Source organism: Anolis sagrei, chromosome 6 (assembly GCF_037176765.1).
Source record: "Anolis sagrei isolate rAnoSag1 chromosome 6, rAnoSag1.mat, whole genome shotgun sequence".
Lineage (NCBI taxonomy): Eukaryota > Metazoa > Chordata > Lepidosauria > Squamata > Dactyloidae > Anolis > Anolis sagrei.
Window position 1 is genome coordinate 43,400,386 of NC_090026.1, and position 22,499 is coordinate 43,422,884.

The 22,499-nt window shown below is 38.4% G+C and overlaps 1 protein-coding gene across 3 annotated transcripts in view; it reads right to left on the reverse strand.

Moving 5' to 3' along the window:
- CDK12 (cyclin dependent kinase 12) overlaps positions 1-22,499 on the reverse strand; it is a 55,230-nt gene that overhangs the window by 23,005 nt on the left and 9,726 nt on the right. For all 3 annotated transcript variants that reach the window (XM_067470043.1, XM_060781078.2, XM_060781077.2), the window contains exons 2-12: positions 21,162-22,043; positions 17,741-17,917; positions 16,611-16,750; positions 14,682-14,852; positions 13,338-13,527; positions 12,705-12,761; positions 11,223-11,324; positions 10,364-10,441; positions 9,295-9,411; positions 2,597-2,728; positions 1,349-1,563 (exon numbers count right to left, since the gene is read on the reverse strand). In XM_067470043.1, coding sequence (XP_067326144.1) covers positions 1,349-1,563; positions 2,597-2,728; positions 9,295-9,411; positions 10,364-10,441; positions 11,223-11,324; positions 12,705-12,761; positions 13,338-13,527; positions 14,682-14,852; positions 16,611-16,750; positions 17,741-17,917; positions 21,162-22,043 — 2,261 coding nt within the window. The remainder of the gene's footprint in view (positions 1-1,348; positions 1,564-2,596; positions 2,729-9,294; positions 9,412-10,363; positions 10,442-11,222; positions 11,325-12,704; positions 12,762-13,337; positions 13,528-14,681; positions 14,853-16,610; positions 16,751-17,740; positions 17,918-21,161; positions 22,044-22,499) is intronic.

Consider the following 22,499-nt stretch of genomic DNA (forward strand, 5'->3'; position numbering starts at 1 on the left):
AAAATGGTGTGAACAGAGTTCCACAGGGATAAAGTGGGAAGGATCCCTTATAGCTTCACCCTCCTCTGCCCATTCTCAATGCCCTGCACTAAGCCTGGATGGAAGTCGGATACTTCCATGACACTGGTGTCCAAATCTTGTGCTCAGATATCCAAATTCAATGTATGCCTTACTTCCTGAAATCAACTTTTGTGGGATTTAGATCATGTACTGGTTTCCGAGAAGAGAGGGAAAGCATGCACTATTCTTTAAAACTGGAAAAGATCCATGCAAAATATTCCATGTACAGGCAATTTCTAGAGGCAGCATGGTTGCTGTAGTGGTTTGAGTGTTGGACTAGAACACTGGAAGAGAAGGGTTCATATCCCCACTCAGCAATGGAAACCCACTAGATTACTTGGCATTTCTCAGCCTCAGGGCAAATGCCTCTGGTCAAATTCTGCCACAAAAACTTCTCGATTGGGTCACCTTTGGGTAATCATAAATCAAAATGCCTTTGAAGGCATAAAATGACAAGTGTCAACTTCAGCTTTACTCAAGTTGATCCAGTACAGAAATCAAGCAGTCCTCCAATGTAGTCAAACGAACATACAATAGACATACACTTTCCTCTCGGACAAATGGCAGTCTGCTAACTTGTGCCCTTTGGGATCAAGGAGAGGAGGCAAATTAGCCACAACCTCTACATTAAACTGGGTCTGGGAAAAGAAACAAGACAAAGAAACCTGAAAGCTTTACTGACTAGATTCATCAGTATGAAGCTAATTATGTGGCAGAATTCAATACTAAAATGACAAGGCTGAATGGTAAGGCCACTGTTGTTTATTTTTTTTCTGTAGTTTACGTGGATGAAGCTTTATTCCAGTAAGAAACTATAATACAGAATTTAAAAAGTAAAAGGGAAAACAGGTTCTCCTTCTTGGGAGTTGCTAATTTTCACTCCAACAATGTAACTGTACATTGTAGTTACCTTCTTTAGATAATTAAGATTTTGCTAATAACAAAAATATTTTGTACACATTTAAATCAATCAGATTGCTGAATGAGTCAAATGTCAGTAGTTAAGTGATTGATACAACCCTGAATTCTTACTTGTTGTTGAAACTCCCTAAAGGCACATTCCTGCACCAGTTTGTGGCATTTCAAACTCAGCAGCAACTGTACTACTTTTGCCACAATAATTTCCTAATGAGACCTGGCTTCAGGATATCACCTCTTCATGTAAACTCTTCTCAAAGCAGCAAGAGGAACAAGCAGTCAATTCGTTGACAAAGGAACCCATAGTAATAAAAAAAAAAGCCCCTAAGAGTTAGCTAGCTTCTGAGATTGTCCCAGACTATACACTGACCAAATGTGTCTCCAGCACAAGGTTGTGTTTTGATCTGAGCTGGCTGTGGTTGTGCTGGACTGCTGTGATTCTTGATAGGTTCTGCACTTGTTATGGAAACCGACTCCTTCTTGGAAACTTTGACCAAGGGGGGTTCCTCCACCACAATCCCACTCTGCCGCTGCCGCCGACGTTTCTTGCTCCACAGTTCATGGCAATCTTGCCAGTGAGGAAGGCTGGAAAGATCATACAACGAGGTTACTGAGAAGCGAGTGAAACAGGTGGTGGCAGAGAATCAAGTTACAAAATGTGGTATTTGGTCAGTTAAAGGCAATTGCCCCTTCAGGTCTAGTCTGACAAGATTCTTTCCTTGAGGCCTATGTACATATGCCAGACCTCCGATGAAGACTAGGCCAACAATTAACACAAAATATTTATTTATTATTTATTTACAGTATTTGTATACTGCTTTTCTCACCCCGAGGGGGACTAATCTAAGTTAAAACACACACTCTACTATAGATTATTTTTTGTCACCTAATGAAGTTTTGCACTACAAATGTGTGTGGAAGTCAAAGTCTCCCTGCCATTTCTAAGGAGTAACAAATCAGAAGAGACAGAAAGTAAGAATCTCTTATCAGATCACAGTTGCATTGCAGAGAAAGAGAAATGGGTAGTCTAGGTTCCTTCATATCCAAAGTAAAACAGCACACACTGGAGCTGAACCACATAACAGAGACAGCACCACACCATTCATTCATTTGCTCCTCCTCAAAATGGTTTACAAATCAGGGATGGAGTTGTCTCTCCCTTTAAATATGGCTTCACTAATATACTCAAGTGCCCCCCCTCCGGTGGTGCAGCAGATCAAACTGCTGAGCTGCTGAACTTGCTGACCAAAAGGTTGGTGGTTCGAATCCAGGAGGCGGGAGGGAGCTCCCGCTGTTAGGCCCAGCTTCTGCCAACCTAGCAGTTCGAAAACATGCAAATGTGACTAGATCAACAGATACCGCTTCTGTGGGAAGGTAATGGTGCTCCATGCAGTCATGTCAGCCAAATGACTTTGGAAGCATCTATGGACAACTCCAGCTCTTCGGCTTAGAAATGGAGATGAGCACCACCTTCCAGAGTTGGACATGACTGGACTTAATGTTGGGAAACCTTTACCTTTACTTAACATACTTATGTTAACTACTTGCTAATACATAGCCAAAATCAGGATGCTGTCCCTGATTTTAGTACTTTCACAGATGAAAACATGGAACTTACTCTGGAGGATCCATCTTGCTGACATCCACATCTTTCAGGAAGTCACTCTGCAAAGCTTGCTCTGCTGTGCATCTTTTACTGGGATCCAGTGTCAGCATGTGGTCAAGCAGGTCAAGTGCAGCAGCAGGAATGCTAGAGGGCAAAATGAAGAAGTTGAAACAATCCCCATAATAACAATATTTTAAACTACACTTTCCTTAGATGTCTAAAGTAATTTGCATGCATTATATTATAATGCCTCCTCCATGCCAAGCTCTGTGGCATAGTAACATGTTATGACTCGTGAAAGAAAGGAGAAAGGATTTGGTAACCATTTCATAAGATCAGCTTTATTAAGAACCTGGCTAAAATACAAAAGAAATTTTTATTCAGAAACCCCATTGTTGGTTTCTCCCATGGAGGCGAATCAAAAAAAGTTACTGGGATGGTCAAAATGGCCGACATATAAGGACTTACTCATTAAAAATACAAAATTACTAAAATCCCATGAGAATATAAAAAAAAAGATTTTGATAATATTTCCTGGTTACATTATATGCAAATCTTGAACTACTATAACCAAGATAAAAAAATAGGCTTTAACCTAGAAGATACAACGCGGGATAAAATTATCCAAACTCAGAGAAAATAAATAACCAAAATCTATAATAAGTTATTGGATTGGGCAACAGAAACGGAACTTATAAAGAATTGTATGATTAGATGGGCCCAAAATTTGAAGAGACCAATTCATTTTAAAAAATGGGAACTGATTTGGAATAAAAAAAATAAAATACACCTATGTGATGGATTTAAAAGAAATGTGGCTTAAAATGTTTCATAGATGTTATGACACCAAAAAAATAGGTTTAATGTATAAAAATATGGATAACAACTGCTGGAAATGTCAAGGGGTTGAAGGTAGTTTTTTTCATATGTGGTGGACTTGTAAGAAAGCACAAGAATATTGGAAGAATATACATGTAGAAACACAAGAAATACTCGAAATTTTATTTCCAAGAAAACCAGAATATTACTTATTAAATATTACAGATTTAGATCTTTCCCTAGACCTAAATAAAGACATATTATTTACTTATATAGTAACTGCTGCAAGGATAGTATATGCGAAGCTCTGGAAAATGAACAATATACCAGAGGTAGAGGATAAGATAAATAAGATTCAAGAAATTAAAAATATGGACAAATTAACATTTTTGTTGAAAAAGGGTTCGGGAAATCCAGTATGAGAGACTGATTGGTCACTTTTGGAAAGATTTTCAAAGGAAAATACCAACAGATGAACAGACTCTTTGTAAGTGATTAACAACAATGTTGTCTAAATAGTAGTTACTGAGGATGTAAAGAAAAGATCCGTTGGAAGGAACGGGTAAGACGAATCCAACAGAATAAGACAATACATAACTGAGCGAAGACACAGAATGGAAGTCAACAAATTTTTTTTTTAATTTTACTTTTATTTTTGATTTTACTCGGGGGGTTTTTTCTCTTTTTTCCTCTCGCTATTTTTACTCAGAAATTTTCCTACTTTCTTATAATATAATGTTCTCCCACTTTCCTTGTAAAAATCTTCTATCACTTGTTTATTTATTTATTTATTTATATTCATGTATGTATAATTCAATAAAAAACTTATTAAAAAACACATGTTATGATTCGTATAAGGGATGGGATTGAGACAGTGATTTGCAGACTACCACCCAAGCTGAAGTGAGATTTGGAGTGACCACTCTGAGTCTGGAAAACTATAGCTGCAGTACTAAATGTCCTTCCAACTCAGTGGTGCTTACTTCCAAGTAAAATCTAGCCTGCCTTGGAATTAAGCTTTGAGAAAATATATTTAAAGCTCATTTGCTTCAGCATCTCTCACAAAAAAAATATCGAGAAGACAAACCTTAAGGTAAAGCACTAGTCTCACCATTACCTGCATAGTACGTCATGCTGAGAACATCTTTCTGAAGACCACAATGGTCAACTTTACATTTGATCAAGTGTATGAACCTTGGAGGATTTTTTTTATTTAGATATCATTTTCACTGTTGTAGAACACTGTCCGAATTCAGTTTTCTCTCACTTTTGGCTGATCTTACTGAACACTGTGCAAAAATCTAGAGTAGTTTAACTTCATGTAGTTTTTGTCTCTGACTGTTCTGAAACAATGCTTCAGTTCTTGGTATTTTAAAAAGAAAAGGAAGGGGAGGGGGGAAAAGACAAAGATATGTGGCAGTACCTTTAAGAGCAACTTGTTTTATTTTAACATGAGCTTTTGTGGTTATAAGTTCACATCTTTAGATGTTGTACGTTGATAACAAATTCTCAGACAAAAAACATAGTTGTGGGAGCAGGATAGAGTGTAATTGTGTCACAGTGACTGGGCCCTTCCTGTACTACTGGAGCCTACATTCTATGTCCAGCTCCTTGCCGCCCACAAAATTTGTCTGACAAAATAAATTTCAGTTCCTGGCATGAATATTACATGCACAGTGACCTGACATGATATCAGAGGCATGTGTCTTAGCAAGTTGGTACAAGGAATTACATTTAAGGCAGCGTTTCTTAACTTGGGGGGTCAGGACCCCTGGGGGCGGGTTGCGAGGGGCTATCAGAGGGGTTGCCAAAGATGATCAGAAAACACAGTATTTTCTATTGGTCATAGGAAATTCCTCTCTGTAGGAATTTGGCAAAATTCTATCACTGGTGGGGTTCAGAATGCTCTTTGATTGTAGATGAACTATAAATCCTAGCAACTACAATGCCAATGTCTATTTTTCCCAAACTCCACCAGTGTTCACATTTGATCATATTGAGCATTCATGCCAAGATTGGTCCAGATCTATCATTGTTTGAGTCCACAGTGCTCTCTGGATGTAGGTGAACTACAAATCCAAAACTCAAGGTCAATGCCCACCAAATCCTTCCAGTATTTTCTGTTGATCATGGGAGTTCTGTGTGCCCAGTTTGGTTCAATTCTCTCGTTGGTGGAGTTCAGAATGCTCTTTGATTGTAGATGAACTATAAATACCAGCAACTACAACTTCCAAATGACAAAATTACACCCCTCAAACCCCACCAGTTTTCAATTTTGGGTGTATAGAGTATTTGTACCAAATTTGGTCCACTGAATGAAAATATATCCTGCATATCAGGTATTTACATTACGATTCATAACAGTAGCAAAATTATAGTTATGAAATAGCAACAAAAATAAATTTATTGTTGTGGGTGGGGGGGGGGGGGTCCACCACAACATGAAGAACTGTATTAAGGGGTCGCAGCAGTAGGATGGTTGAGAAACACTGATTTAAGATAATTCTGCACACTTCATACATTTTCTAAATTAAACAGTCTCTCTCAATTCAGGTGACATTTGAATTTAATGCAAATTATCTTAGGTATTTCAACAATGGCAATGGTATGCAAAGGGAGCTAAAACAGTGGTTTGACTGTTGGATTAGTAATCTAGGAAACCAGCATTCAAAAACCCCTGCATCATCATGAAAGCCCTCAGATGGCTCAAGAAAATCACAGTTACTTAGCCTCAGAGGAAGCCAATGCCAAACTCCCTCTGAGCAAATTGAGACAAAAAAAATCGCACCGTGGTTGGTTTGCCTTAGTGTTATCATAAGTCAGAAATGACTTGAAGGGACATAACAACTGCTACAAAAGGAAAGGTTTCTTATTTCTTATTTAATGTATGATAGTTTATTTACCCATTTGCTTTGTTTATTATTTCATGTTGTTAGCCGCCCTGAGTCCCCCAGGGACAGGGGACAGGCTACAAAAAAATGGATTGATTAATTGGTTATAAAAAGTGGATATTCACAACATAATGATCCAGGATATCCATATGTACATGGGCCTGAAATCCCATGGTAAAAATGGGATATAAATATTTTAAAACATAAAACATATCACTACTAAGTGTTCCTGTTGAGAGTTCACAGTAGTCTGGAATTTATGGAGTCCTTTTGGAATGGGAGGTAATATTTAAGTAAGTAAATACATCTTTCCATTAAAGGTCCGGCTGCTAACTTTGATCCTACAATCCCTGGTTGGAGATGGAGGGATATTCACCCTACTTAGTCATAACCTTGTTTACTTACTACTTACTTTGAACTTACTACTTTCTAGAAACTGTTCTAGATTCAAACTGTCAAAAGTCCTCCCATCCCATTCCAAATTCCTTTCCCACACTAACTTATTCAAGAAGTCCATAGGGTTTTCTAGGTCCATTTTGGACTTCTAACCAATATGTGGGTATTTTTTTTAACTCAAGCTCCCTGAGTATTCAGAAAGCACTACCTTGGACAAGAACAGAATGATCATGTTTTATGTATTGGGGATGGGGGGAGAAAGGGATTTTTAAAAATATATTTTTATTGTTTTCTTATTATTTACATAAAATGGGTAGGAACAATAGGTTTCCGTCATTTGAGGTAGGAAAGTAAGGAGGGAGGGGTGAATAAGGAGAGGGAGGTGGTGGGATAGGGGGTGAGTAATGCACTTCCAGGATTACCCAGGATGTCCTAATTAACTGCTTATTTGTATGTATATACATATGTGTTCACACATGCACAGCCATATACATCTATATATATCTCTACACATATGCACGCACACATACATACATATTTCTTTTTTTTTAAAGGCTTAGTTAAAAGATCAGACCGGAGAAACAATTACGGTGAGACTGTGAGGCTAGAGAGGTATGCCTCCTAATTTCCTACAACATGACCTGGCATCCACAACTAAAACAATGCATACATCTTCCAAGTTTCTCCTGATTCCACACGCTATCTTTTTTCCATTGTCTCTTTACTGTACTAAATATTAGGTCCTTATAAAAATCATTTTTTTTAAAAAAAAAAAAGAAGACCCATGCATAAATTAAACTCAAAACCCCAGCATGGCTTTCCTGCTCTCCAGCCAATTAGTCCACTGAATCATCTCTGGATATTAGGTTTTATGTCTTTATCATCTTGTGGAAAAGACCTGTCCTCTAGTATTCTGTAAACTGCCATATACACTGAAATAATTTCAATGCTAGCAACCATAACAAGAAACCTTCTTTTCAACCCTGAAGCTAAAGAGCTAAGTGGGGATCATCCAAGCATGTGCAGAATGACTTCCCGCTGCTAGGAGCAAATCAAAGGTGTCTTTATTGCTGAGACTTCAGGTATATCTCCAAGCCCACAGTAGTAAGCTTTCCAGTGCCTTTCCCTCAGGAAATGCAGCCAAGGGACTTCTCACTAAGAAAGGCCCTTGAAGGAGCAGATCTGGGAGACACCATTATTAGCTTGATTAGCAAAGTCAAAAAATACCATCTCTTCTGTCTGCAGACATTGTCCCAAAGATAGTAAATAGTACAACTAGTGTGAAGCAAATGTAACATACTATAAAGCTATTAAAATTTTTGAAGACAGTCAACCACAGAAAAACAAAAAAAAATCAAACTGGGAGAGGAGAACCTCCATGACAAAGTCTTCCATGCAAAATGGTTTATCCTCTATCTTGTCCTCTCCTCCACAGCACTAAATGGGCTAAAACATTTTCTACTGGAGCCAATATTTTCAAACTGAGTGGCCCTTTGGGAGCACAATATGGAGAAATTACTGAGCTAATTATTGCATTAACCCATTCCACACTGCAACCCACAACAGCAAATTCATGGTACTGTTTGCTCATAACTGAATTTTTTCACCCTAAACCTATTTACCATATATACTTAAGTATAAGCTGACCCAAATATAAGTCGAGGCACCTAATTTTACCACAAAAAAACCTGGGAAAACATATTGATTCGTGTATAAGCTGAGGGTGGGAAAAGAAGCAGCTATTGGTAGAGTAAAGTAATAAATGTAATCATAATAATAATAATAATAATAATAATAATAAGTAAAATAATAAATAATGAAAAGGCTGAAAAACATGGCTTATACTCAAGTATATATGGTAGTTTTTATTCTACCCCACCATCAGTGGCATGGTGCCCATGGCAGGCTAACAAAAACAATGTAGCTGTTAAGACTAAAACAGGGTTGCCAAACCTAAAAGCAATAAAAACAATCAGATCCAAACAGGAACTTTACACAATCGCCCCACAAAAGGTTTCCTAGATATATTTTTCTGTCCACTGAAACAGATAGTAAAGCAGACAAGCAAGCTGCACTAAGAAGAGGATTTCATAGCCTTGGAGTCATCAATGAAAAAGAACTAACCCTTGTGGACGAAGAATTACTAAACCAATTGGGACCAGAAAATTCTTCCCATGCTTAAGTTAAAGGTAAAAGTTTTCCCCTGACATTAAGTCTAGGTGTGTCCAACTCTGGGGGTTGGTGCTCATCTCCATTTCTAAGCCGAAGAGCCAGCATTGTCCATAGACACCTCCAAGGTCATGTGGCTGGTATGACTGCATAGACCGCCGTTACCTTGCTGCCGGAGCGGTACCTATTGACCTACTTACATCTGCATGTTTTTTAACTGCTAGGTTGGCAGAAGCTGGGCCTAACAGCGGGAGCTCACCCCACTCCCTGGATTAGAACTGCTGACCTTTCAGTCAGCAAGTTTGGCAGCTCAGCAGTTTAATCCACTGTCCCACCGGGGACTCAATTCCCATGCTTAGTAGTACTGTAACAAATATGTGGAATTATGGGCACACCATATCATTCAATCAACCAAAAAGTTCAAAACAAACTTACAAAGCAAACTCCTCCCTTAGCCGCCTTCGGTATTGCTTCTTCGGTTTCATGGTGTTGAAGTAGGGTAGTTTGATGACATCTGGCCACACAGCTGGACAAGGACTCCCACAAAGACGACTACAAGACCAAGAAAGAAATAATATAAATGGCACAATTTACTACAGCTACACCACTATCACTGTATCTCCAAGGATTTTTTTCTTTGTTTTACAAATGGAATAAACAAAAAAATGAATGAAGTACAAAACACATTTCCCAAGTTTGGGCTGAAGTCATTCAATGACATCAAGAAGAAGAAGAGGAGGAGGGGGGGGGGTGGAGGAGGGGGAGGAAGAAGAGGAGGAGGAAGAAGAAGTTGTTGTTGATATGATCCAACTTCCATAAATAGTATTGGCTGTATGAAGCTGGCTCCTCCTAAATTCAATGTAAGGCCATAACTATTTAACTATTTTCTGTTTATTTGCGATTGTAGGAACTCCTATGTGGACTGCTGTTGGATAGTGTTACACTGGAGGTCCTAGAAATTCCTAGCAAGAACATTTTAATCACAAGTGTGGAGTGCTGATTATTAGAGTCATAGGCAAATAGAGAGATCTAAGATGCCTCCAACTGTTACACAAATCCCTGCACACCCCCAGAAATCTTGGATGGCATTTTGCAGCTAAAAACTACAACTCTGGAAATTGGGATTTGAATCCCCACTTAGACATGAAAACCCCCTGGGTGATTTGGGGCAAGTTACACACTCTTAAGCCTCAGAGGAAGGCAAAGCGAAAATCCTCTGATGAAATCTTACCAAAAAATCCCTGTGATAAATAACTGTACCATCACCATAAGTTGGAAACCACTTGAAGGCACACTTCTACATCAATCTTTTTCTCTTATTGACAACTGATTTGCACATTTTTGTCTATATGTTCTTGACATGAATAACTGTCACTACACACTATTTCTTCATATAAATATTTGATACTTGGAAATCTAGGCATATCTCTGCCAGTTCCAGAAAAAAACAACTGACAGTACTACTGAGGCAGGCTGGAAATACAAACTGCAACATGTGCCTTACCTGATTAATTCAAGCTGTGACAGCTCAAGATTTGCTTGAAAAATAGGCTTCTTTGTAAATAGTTCCCCAAGGATACAGCTAGCAGGAAAATGGGAAAAAATGGAATTTAAATAAACAGAAAAACAGATATTTAAACAAACAGGGGAGGAGAAATGGGAACGAAACAGGGAGAATCTCTACCCTCAGGGGACTCATGAAACCTCTAGGAGACAAGGCACAAGGAGATGACCATGAGAAAACCGCATGCAAAACTGCACCGTTCCACCCTGAAGAAATAGCATCCTCCAACTTCCTTCTGGAACATTTATACTTGAGAGACATTCAGCATATCTAAGGAACAGGATCCCTATACACAAAATCAGAAAATCTGGTCATCAAGAAAATTGGCTGGTTTCTAGAAGGTGAGTTACTCCAAATTTTCTACATGTGTCCTCATGAGCTGGTCATTGACCGTAATAAAGTGAACTTGAACTACATGTGTTTAGAAGGAAAGATGGACATCAGAACAACTTTGATTAACTCCCTTGTTCCCATTCTTCGTGCTCCAAGGCAGAGAAATAAGTCAGCAAAATAATTCTGCAACAAGTATGGGACCAGACTATCACAATTTTTAAGAGGAACAATGGGATACAAAAAGTAATAAAAACTAAAATCTACAGGCACTTTATATAAATGTAAACTCACATATGTTTACAGTCTTTGCCACAATGCAAAATATTTATTCTGCACTACTTATTCTGCATCAAATGTATAGCCCCACTCAAAACAAAAAAATGGATGATTCACTACAATTTTAGTTAGAACTGTGTCAAGCACAAGCTTGTGACAGAAGCAAAAAGAAAAGAAGTCACTGGCTCACCCACAGCTCCAGACATCTATGGCTGGCGTGTAACGCTCTTCACCTAGCAGCAATTCAGGTGGTCGATACCATAATGTAATTACTTTATTGGTGTATGGACGGCTAAAAAAGAGAAAAATTATGTTAGATTGGACTTCATAGTTCAGACATTACTGGAATGAATCATATGTACACAACTCAGAATGATGTAATCAACTAAATGCTGAGACAGAAATAAAGCTGTCATCTCGGATGTAGACAACACCTCTTCACTCATGCCACGAACTATAGATCCTTTGGCCTTCCAAATATTTTCGACTTCAATTCTTATAGCCCTTTACCAATGGACCACATTGCATGGTCAAGTAGAGCTTTAGCCTCAAACATTTAGAAAGATTATTTTAAGTACTGTTAAAATGTCTAAAATTGAATGGTGTATAAATTCAATGACTGGATGATAACAAACAAGGAGAAAGGTTTATTATCCTTGATATTGGGACAATTTTCCTATAATGACAGCTTGTGGTCCATGCCCTTCCTTAAGGGGTGGCAGGAAAATAATAATTCAATGCAGCATCTGGACTTTACCGCTGTAGGACCATCATTAGGACTGGGACACTTTGAAGGGTGAAAAGAAACAATATAAGGAATACTAAGATTGCAATAAGCAGCTTTTAAGCTTCACCTCCCAAATCTTTCTATGCCGATTTGCTGGTTCCCTAGTTTTAGAAATAAAACTAACTCATTTAATGATTTCAAGTAAAACTACCACAGATTTTTATTTTTGCTGCTAACATTATCAGAAATACAATGTACATAAGGCATATGAAACATGGTCTTTGGAAATCAATTTCACATATAACCTAGCTTTACACTGAATATCTGCCACTACTGATAATTCATACACTTCACATGTGCCAAGCTACTTACAATCATGATCTCAATCATTTTCAAACTCCAGGAAGCAGGTCAGCATATGAACCACAATTAATCCAGACTCAGCTCTATAAAACATTTTTGTACTGCCAAAGACTCAGTTTATGAATGTTTGATGGAGAAATCAAAGAGCTTTTGATCAGGTGCAGAGTCTCTTTCCCTCACCACTATCAGTCTCTGTTCCACACCAGGGGAACAAGAAGACAGCTTCCAAGATTAGATTAAAAATCGGGTTGTCAGCTGCCTCTTTGTTTTAAATAAAAGCAGCAATTATTCTCACTTCTTAGGCAAGAACCTAAAGCTGACAGTAACTTGCTGGCTGACTCACAAAAAGTTAAAGACCAAAATGGGATTCTGATACTTGTCCAAGCCTAAACTGCACCCAAACAATAACATAACGCCGGGGGAACTATTTCCCTCATGAGTCCGCTGACACAGACAGGAAATGTGCAAGAGAATATCACTGCTTTTTTGCAATTGATTTAAATGAGACTTCTACAGGAAGCCATGCTGCTGTTCTTCTGTTGAAACTGAGAGCTACACCTATCTTCCTATCAAGCATCTTACCTTTCTTCTGAACTGTAAAGCCGAGCTAGTCCAAAATCTGCCAGCTTGATCTGTCCACTGTAAAAAGGAAAGGGTGATGGACAAAGGTTCACCATGAAATACATGCAAGCACATGAAGAGGAACTACTAAAATGAATAAATTATAGTCACTAACATTTTCACAAGGGCTTAAAAAACACTTCCAAATACAAATATGATATATTTAATGGCACAGCTTATAATGTAGAACAGCCTCTCCACAGAACAAAATACAGTGACCATAAAATCATATTGTAAATGTGACTGCATAATCAACATCTCCAATTTTCAATTGGAAAGTCCATCCAAATCTTTAAGTTGAGTCACCTAAGGGCTGAGAAGGGTGGTATACAAATATAGTAAATAAATAAATAAATAAGTTCTGAGACAGAATGGATGCAACCACTGTGCTTATTTAGCATCACATCAAACTGCAGAACAGAAAGAAGTAAGCTTTGGCTCTACTGCCACATCTGGTTCCCCTTCTTTTACACACACCTTAAGAAGCACTACACCGGAAAAAATTAGGTTAGGGGCCTCCATGTCCAGAACTCTACCCCCATCCAAAATCCTATTGTAAACAGGCCATGCATAAGAGGAAGTCAAACAGTTTACCTGTTGTTCAATAATATATTGGAGCACTTTATGTCTCGATGGAGAAAGTTCTTTTTATGACAGTAGTCCAGCCCCTCCATCAATTGTTTCATGAAAGACTTAATGTGGTCCTCTGAGAAGTGCACCAAGCCAGATTCAAGCAATCCCATGAGGTCATGGTCCATATACTCAAATACAAGGTAAAAGGCACCTAGCAGAAGATAAAAGACACTAGTCTTAACAAACCAAAAATGCAGAAGTACAAGATTTGATAGAAATTCACCAGTACCATAAAAATGTTTAAATTCAAATGCCTTTTTGTAGAATTTCCAAAATAAGCTATGTCTAAGTAAGAAAATTCAAGAATGTGTTTATAGAGTGAAATGAGAAAGATTGTAAGTGAGACTGCCAGTGTCACAGTTCTTTTCCTCTGAGGAAAAAAAAGTAGGACTTGGAACTTACTGCCCCTTTTCAAATTATTAATTCAACTATATTAAATTATTGAGGAGGGGCTGTGATGGATGATTAACCACTTTGAAATAATAGGAAATAAATACTGCACATTTATATGACTAAATACCTACCGATCTGTCTTCCCTAAAACTGGATTGTATTTTGGTTCTGAAGCATGAAGGCTCTAATGAGAGCAACATTTCTCTCCTTCTTGTGTTGGTTATGATAATCAGGGTGAAAGATGAACTAAAGCAACATGATTTTTTCTCAAATTTATTTCAAAAGAAAAGATCCTCAGAATAGATAAGAAATTTCAGGCATTCACGTTTGTGGTAAGTCTTCACTATTCTGCCACTCCTGACAAAACTAGAATACGGCTATGAAAAAAATACATTACCTGAAACTTCCTATAAAGAAAGAATGTTTAATACTATCAAGTTGGCATACTGACCTGAACTGCAGGCTTTAAGCCTTGCATTTTACATCACAGCAATAAGTACTGCACTTTCATCTCATGCCCTTGTTCCTTAGCTAACAACAACTTGCACTATCCCATTCCCTTGTCTTATTTACAGTCTGGCCATGTCTTACGATAGCTGTCTCCATAGGTTATTTGGCGTTGGTCTGAGTTTTAAACTGTTTTTATATGCTATATGTTTTACTTTATTGTATATTATTGTGTGCTTATTTTATGCTCTGTTTAAGGCCACTTTCTTCGGGGAGATGGAAGCAGGGTCCAAGAATAAAGTTGCTGTTGTTATACTGACACAAAAACACAGTATGACACAGCAAATGAGACATATATGCTGGATTTCGTATCATAAAATCACAGGTTGAATACTTCCCAAGTGTTTAGCACTGTGTGGTGTGTAATCATTATCATCACCATCATCATTATTTGGAGATAGCTACCTTTGTCCTTCTTGAAATCAAGTGCATCTTGCTTGTCTGTGACTATTTCCTTCATGTTAACAACACTCCGATGTATTAATTGCCGGAGGATCTTGATTTCACGGATTGCTGTGATGGGAAAGCCTTCCTTTTCATTGTCCAGACGTACTTTTTTCAAAGCCACCAATTCACCTGCCAAATGGAAATCATAATCAGTAGAAATTTGGAGAACTATGGTATACACAATAAAAAGGCACAGTCCTGAAAAGCCTAACACAGCTAAACATGTCCTTTCTTCAAATTAGTTAAACAATATCAAGTTAGTACAATGACACTTCTGTTTTAGAAGCACATTAATTATGTCAGAGCATAAAAGCTTACACCATTCACAGAACTTGAATTCATGTTGCTTTGTGTATAGCAACCTCAGTGAGACATACTATCCAATACTATGCATTCTGTATCTTTTGAGACGGTAAATTGTCCTGTCTACTATATGCTGGCAAATCATTGCTTTTGAAGGCAGTAGCTACAATGCCCTGTAGTAACCTACGGATGTGAGAGCTGGACCTTAAGGAAGGCTGAGCGAAGGAAGATAGATGCTTTTGAACTGTGGTGTTGGAGGAAGGTTCTGAGAGTGCCTTGGACTGCGAGAAGATCCAACCAGTCCATCCTCCAGGAAATAAAGCCCGGCTGCTCACTGGAGGGAAGGATACTAGAGACAAAGTTGAAGTACTTTGGCCACATCATGAGGAGACAGCAAAGCCTAGAGAAGACAATTATGCTGGGGAAAGTGGAAGGCAAAAGGAAGAGGGGCCAACCAAGGGCAAGATGGATGGATGGCATCCTTGAAGTGACTGGACTGACCTTGAAAGAGCTGGGGGTGGTGACGGCCGACAGGGAGCTCTGGCGTAGGCTGGTCCATGAGGTCACGAAGAGTCGGAGATGACTGAACGAATGAACAAGCTACAATGCTGGGTACCAAACTGATAAATACCACTTCTCTTCATACAAACATATAATTTCTTCAGTATTTTCTCAGGCATATGTTATAATGCGGCATTTTTTTTAAAAAAAGGGCAAATTTGCAGGGAAAAAATCAGGAGAGGGAATTAGGAGAAAAAAAATAGAAAAATGAAATTAACAATAGAGCTGCTGCAAGTTTGAAATAATGTCAAGAATATAACTTTCATGTTTTTTGGAACATGTGTTATATGTTATCAATTACAACTGATCAAGGAACTCTTGTCTTTTAAAGAGTGTCTACGTGTGGTCTAGGATGACATGTAAAACAGCTTTACCCCAGCCAAGAGTGACTTCCTAACCTTTTATAGGCCCAATTGGTTTTACCAGAACACATGTAAAGTGGGAAATGCCTGGATCTTTCATGAAAAGGTGAATCTCTTATAACGCTAGAATTCAGAGCTATTAAATAAATCGACTGCAATAAACTGAAGACAGATGAAGAATTAGTTTTTAGACAATTTATCAATGTACTGAATTTGCAGGCAATTGTAGTGATAGGCCCTGGCTTAGAGGGGCTTTAATATGGTCAGATTTATCAAAAAGTTATTATTGTTAGTATAACTAAATTAAACCTTTGTAAGCATATGTAGCAGAGCTATGAACAGCATTTTCTACGGACAACCAATAGGGAACAGCCTGTTCATGACCTGCTTCTGAATGGACTAGATGGATCTTTTATCTGATCCAGGAGGCCTCTTATATTACCTTTGGATAAGTTGTCATACGTAAACCTCATAGTATTTGTTCTCAAAAGCATAGCATCTTGAACATTTTGCATTCTATGGAAAGTTAACAAGATTTGAAAAGATATGCCTACCATAAAACAAGAGAGATCAACATGAATGAAATTTGTGTTAGCCCACCTACTATTTTTAAATAGTTGCATGGAAAATAAGGAGAAAAAAACTTAGAACAGATACCCACCTGTGTCTTTGTCCTTGGCTTTGTACACTTGCCCATATGTCCCCTCTCCGATAATACCAATGATGTCAAATTTGTCCACACAACGCTTGCCCCAGTCGCTTTCTGTCTGTCTCCTCTCACCATAACGAGGACAACAGATTCTGAGAGAGATGGAAATAAGAAGAAAAGAAACAAGAGCTGTTAAAATGGCAAAGTATGGATTGGACAAAGCTTGGCTGATTAATAAGCCTTAACAGGTCCATCTATAGAACATAGAATTCTAACTCCTGAATTTGAACTGCTACATATCTTTTTCATTATTTTGTATCTGTAAAAAAAATTCACTGCCTTGATTTTTTTAAAGCATGGGAGAAAAAAAAAACAACAGAAAAGCAACAACTGAGGGAAAAGAGAAATGTGCTTCTGGGATTTGCTGTTTTTCTGAGCTCGGGTATCATCAGTTAACTAACCTTCCCAGTATGTCAAAACTGGTGTCACAGCAAATCTTGAATACAAAGGATCCTCAAATAAGCAATTTCTCTTTTCTATATAGTCATCTTGTTCCTATCCCACCCACCCCCTCTCTCTATATTATTTAAAAAAAATTAAGGTCCCACCATGTGTCAAGAAATAGATCCCCTCTGTGCATGTTTCCTTCATTTCTATTATTTAGTGGTGCTATTTACAAGAACCTCAGAATTAGAGATATTTACTGGTAATGCATGTCTAAGTTACCTTTTTAAAAATCAGTATTCATTCTAAAACTCTGCTTCAATAAAGTTGTGGGTCCCCTCTATGTAAAAAATGAAGGTATGTTCAGATCTTCAGGTTGAGCTTTTCTCCAGATGATTTTCTCACCCAAGCAAAGTCCAGCTTACACCAAAATCAAGATCTCTTAATTAGTAACACTATCCTTTTGGACTGAATGAATACTCCTATTGTCCTGATTAGTACATATTTTGGACAGAAGTCCTAGTACACATTTAATGATACAATTCAGATAGCTCAAAGGCAACAATCACAGCAGAGTGCATAGCTAACATGCAAACTCCATCCAGTCTTTCATGTCTCCCCTAATATCCCAAAACCTTGCTCAAAAGGCCATAATATAGCCTATTACTGCTAAGTAAAAAGGCACACTCAATATTTACTTTGGTCTCTTTCTCAATGGTTGCTGAGGTGGTGTGGCTGCCTTTGGTTCTGGAGACTCTGGGGGTGAAGGATCTCCACCAGGAAGTTCTGGGGGCAGTGGAAGGTCTGTGAGCAAATGACGTGGTCTCTGTTCTTTCTCTTTTTTCACTGGTTTTAGATGAACAACTTCTTTTGGACTAAAACACCAAAGAAAACAGCAATTATTTACAGATTGCCAATCTCTACATTTCGAAGCTTTCACACAGACTGATAGCAATTATTAGTTAGGAAGAAAATAGTAATGTCTACGATTTCACTCTTGACTCAGAATGCCCACTATCACTCTTCCCATCCAAGAGGTTAGCATGCACAAGAAGAATCAGTTAACTGCTACTGATCTATGTATCTTGACATAGTGGCCTTTAAAATAACAAACAAAGGAAGTAGTGCACACTGCCGTTGGAAAAAAGGTCAGAAATGAGTAGACAGTGGTAAATGAAAGTTCAGAAGTCACAAGAAACTTTGAGCGTAGTTACTTCTTTTTCTACTAGTTAACTCTTCAGATGTTTAGGTGTACCCTCAAATCATTCCCAAGGCCTTACTGATTGGGTGATATGATCATCAAAACATCAAGGACAAAATATTCATACTGAGTATATGGAAACATACCTTAAATTATCTACAAAGCAGTTCAGGCTACTTGTAGAAAACAGTTCCCAACACGTTTGCATGCATGTGTGCATCGCCTTACACTATATGAAGGAATGTCCGTTCTGTCCCAGATTCTTCTGCTCCTACTGGATTGGAAGAACTAGAGTTCCATTTGCTCCAATATGAAGCGGTGAGAACAGGTCTCGATTTTTTATTTGCAAAGCTCATGCCCATGTATAAATAGGATGAGTGTCCAACTACTACTTACATGTGTGTAAATGAGTGCTCAATGAATTAACATTTCTCTTTTAAGTTTCTCTAACCTTGATATTACACATGTGTCATTCCCCAAGCCAGTGAAACCAAGAAATAAATACAGATTGGCTTGTCTGTCATCATAAAAAGTATAAGAAAAAACTGGAATAACATATAATACTCTCATGTTCTTCCATATCATCTCAGGCCCCTTCCACACAGCTGAATAAAATCTCACTGGAATATATAGCAGTATGGACTCATATATCCCAGTTCAAAGCAGATATTGTTGCATTTTCTGCCTTGATATTCTGAATTATTTCCAGGGAGCTTGGTTTATGCATTCAGCTATTAGTCATCAAGTGATGGACAGATTTGTGAATTGGTCCTGTGAGTAGCGTTGATACAGAAAATTAAAACTGTAGATGAGAACATTATGCCATCTACACTTCAGGTCCAACAAACTGCATCAATAAGAATTCCTCCCGTGTCTGGCTTGGGCCCTGTAATCTGTCCACCTTTCCCTTTAGTATCCACCTTGACTTGCTTCTCTGCAGGCTCTGTGGTGTAGTAGATATATGCTTAATGAGTAATGTAATGTAATATAGATTCTGTAGAAGGCTCTTCCTTTAGACTAGGCATTGACAGACTTCGGCCCTCCAGGTGTTTTGGACTTGAAATCCCAAGCAGTTTTGTCAGCTATTTGGAATTGTGGGAGCTGAAGTCCAAAACACCCAGAGGACCAAAGTTTGCCCATGTCTGCTTTAGACTGAAGTTTTAAACAGCTTGCTTTGCAATTTTTCCCCTCTACAGAGCTAAAGGTGAGACAAACAATTAGACATGAGCTAAGCCATGCCTTATATCTTCAACCCCAATCCTCTTAGCAGCCTAATATCTTACTCATTTTCTCAGATCCAGCCCTATTTGTCTGTCAAGATTTTTTTTTTCAAATAATTGTCCACCTTCTCAACAAACTCCCATTCATATAATTCCAAGTGAGGGATAGTCACATAATATCCCCTGCTTGGAATTACATTAGGACTGCATGGACAATATCTGGTCATATTATATACTATTACATGCCTTGTGTCAGCAACATCTATGGTCTACAGCTTTGTTGGAACAAATATAAAAAAATAATGGTCTACAGGTCATAACTCAGGTCTGAATATGACAACAACATGCTTACCTATCAGAGCAGAAAAAGCCAGATTCTATGTTGTTGGCTAATTCATTGCTTATACTAGGTCCAATTATACTCATGCCAAACCACTAGTGTTCTAGTCCACTGTTTCTTAAACTGTGGGTCCCAGCCCCATTTGCTCAGTGCTGGGTTCACAAAACCCCTTAGCTCATTGCTGGGCTTGCAAAAAAATGGTAACAGTAAAAGGTTTCTGAATGCCACCTAGACATTTATACAAATCTGTAAGCAACAACATGCAGTGTTTACAGTGGATTCTACAGAACTTGCTTCTGCTGTACTTCATAAAAAGGAAAATCAGACTGCTCAGCAAACTTTGCAAATCTTAGTTTTTATCAATAAATGTTTGGTTTCGATATCTACTTTATATACCCACGGTCGTGGAAAAAAAAATCAGGCAAAAAAAGGGTCATGAGTGGAAAAAGAAGCCCTTCAAAGACCAAGGGCCCTTCCAGACAGACCCAATATCCCAGGATATGATCCCAGGTTTTCTGCTTTAAACTGGATTATATGAGTTCATTCTGCCAGTTAATCTGAGATCAACAAAAATCCTGGGATCAGATCCTGGGATTAAGGGCCTGTCTGGAAGGGCCCTAAAGTTAAATAGGGAGGAGAAAAGAAGAAAACATTCATGTTAGTAACTTGAGAATGGAAGTGATGCAAAGACTTATCAGTTTGAGCTACTGGGAGTACCTCACAAGGTGTGAGTTCATACACTCCCCTTCCCTTCTCCTTGCATGATAGAATGACTGTAAAAGTTTGCTTCCTTATTTGATGACACCAGTTATATGCTTGATCTGCTTCAAGTGCAACACAATGGCCTCTTTTACATAGCTGTATAAAATCCAGATTATCTGCTTTATCTGGATAATATAGCAATGTAGACTCAGATAATCCAGTTCAAAGCAGGTAATGTGGATGATCTGCCTTGATGGTCTGGATTATATGGCAGTGTAGAAGGGTCCAAAGTCATATTGTAGTGACAAATTCACAAAAGCATCCACTTCAGGTTTTCAACACACTATTTTTATTCTAGCCATTTTTAATATAGAAAAAATTAAAAGAATAGGCTAATTGTGCTGTGTTTTAGACTGAATTGTTTGGATTGCTTTTTTCTTTTAATAACATTTTTTCTTTAAGTGTAATCTTAAAATCATGTATATATTGTCAATAGTTTAGTCCCATTTTAATGTTTCCATTTAGAATGTTTTTCGCTATAAAGTGCTTTTAAATTGTAAGACACACAGAGTCCAAATTTTAGGAGAAAGACAGAATATAAATAATTAACAATATCACCACCCTTAATGGAAATAATTTTTCTGTCATGCTCTTACCTATCCAAGTCATCTTCTCCAGGAAGGACAGGCGGAAAAGGGAGTGGAGGCAATGTTGATGTTTTCAGAAGCGCAACAGCAGTTGTCACAGAGACATGGGCCTTTGAGAAGGATTGCACAGCGGGTTGAGAGTTAGCCTGAGTAGTCAGAGATGTCCTGGAGTGGGTAGACGAAGGCAGGGACAATGGAACTGAAGCAGGGGTGTGAACTGTGGTTGATTGGACAGGCAATGGAGGGGGAGGAACTGTTGAAGGAGGTAAAGGGGGCAATGGAGGAGGAGCAGCCTGAGTTGGGGGTGATGATTTTGGCAAAGGAGGTAGTGGCTTAACAGAAGGCAAAGGAGGTGGGGGCTCTTGCTCAGCTGCCTCTGTTTCCTTTGGAGTCGCAATCTCCTCCTTTGCTATAAGTTTCATATCTTTTGTTCCCGTTGATTTTGAGTCTTTAACTGCAGCCAACAGTTTCTTCTCCGAGTTCTCTACAACTTTTATTTTTACAGGCTCAGGCATTATTTTTGTCTCTGTATTGTGCTGTAGGACATTTGCCATCTCAGCATCAGAAGGGCACTTCTCAGGCTTAATGGTTTTTACCTTCTTTGCCTCCACTACTGGCTCTTTAATTTCAGAAAAACTGTTTTCTTTCTTAGACAGCGTACTAGGCGAGTCCTTACTCTCCTTCCCATCAACTTTTGCTGCTGCTGCTGCCGCTGCTGCTGCTCTCTCCTTTTTCTTTCTGCTCAACTCAGCTCCGAGGCTGGAATTCAAAGGCAGTCGAGCAGGTGAGATACTGGAATGGCGACTGCGGGACCCAGATCTTTGTTTTTTGTTATGAGATGACGAGTGCCTCGAATAAGCAGGACTTCTACTTCGGGATTTTGCAGGCTTCCTATGAAAACAGAGTAGGAAAATAAGAACTTGCAAACATCTTGATTGTCGTGTGTGAGGTAAGAATACAGGTTTCTAGCTTCTGGCATTGCCAAGGGTGCTTAATAGTAAGTACAACGAAGATGGGGAATTGGGCAGGAGATAGGAGCCAATGTTTAACCATTAGCTTATGCCCTGCCAGCTACACTAGTGCATTCAGATACCATTTTCAGCAGATTTCAACTATGGGAAGGAGAGTGGGGGTAACTAGGTAAATGGAAATTTCAATTTTAAAAAAAACAAACAAAATACTGGGGTTCAGGGGTATTGGGCATCGGACTAAACACCTCCAGTATATATTCCAACTCTATGATACGTTATTCTGTCTGATTAAATTCTCATGCATAACCCAGACTCTTTTCTATTTTCCACATGCACACTGGTTCCTGGACATTATTTATTGTACTACACTAATAAC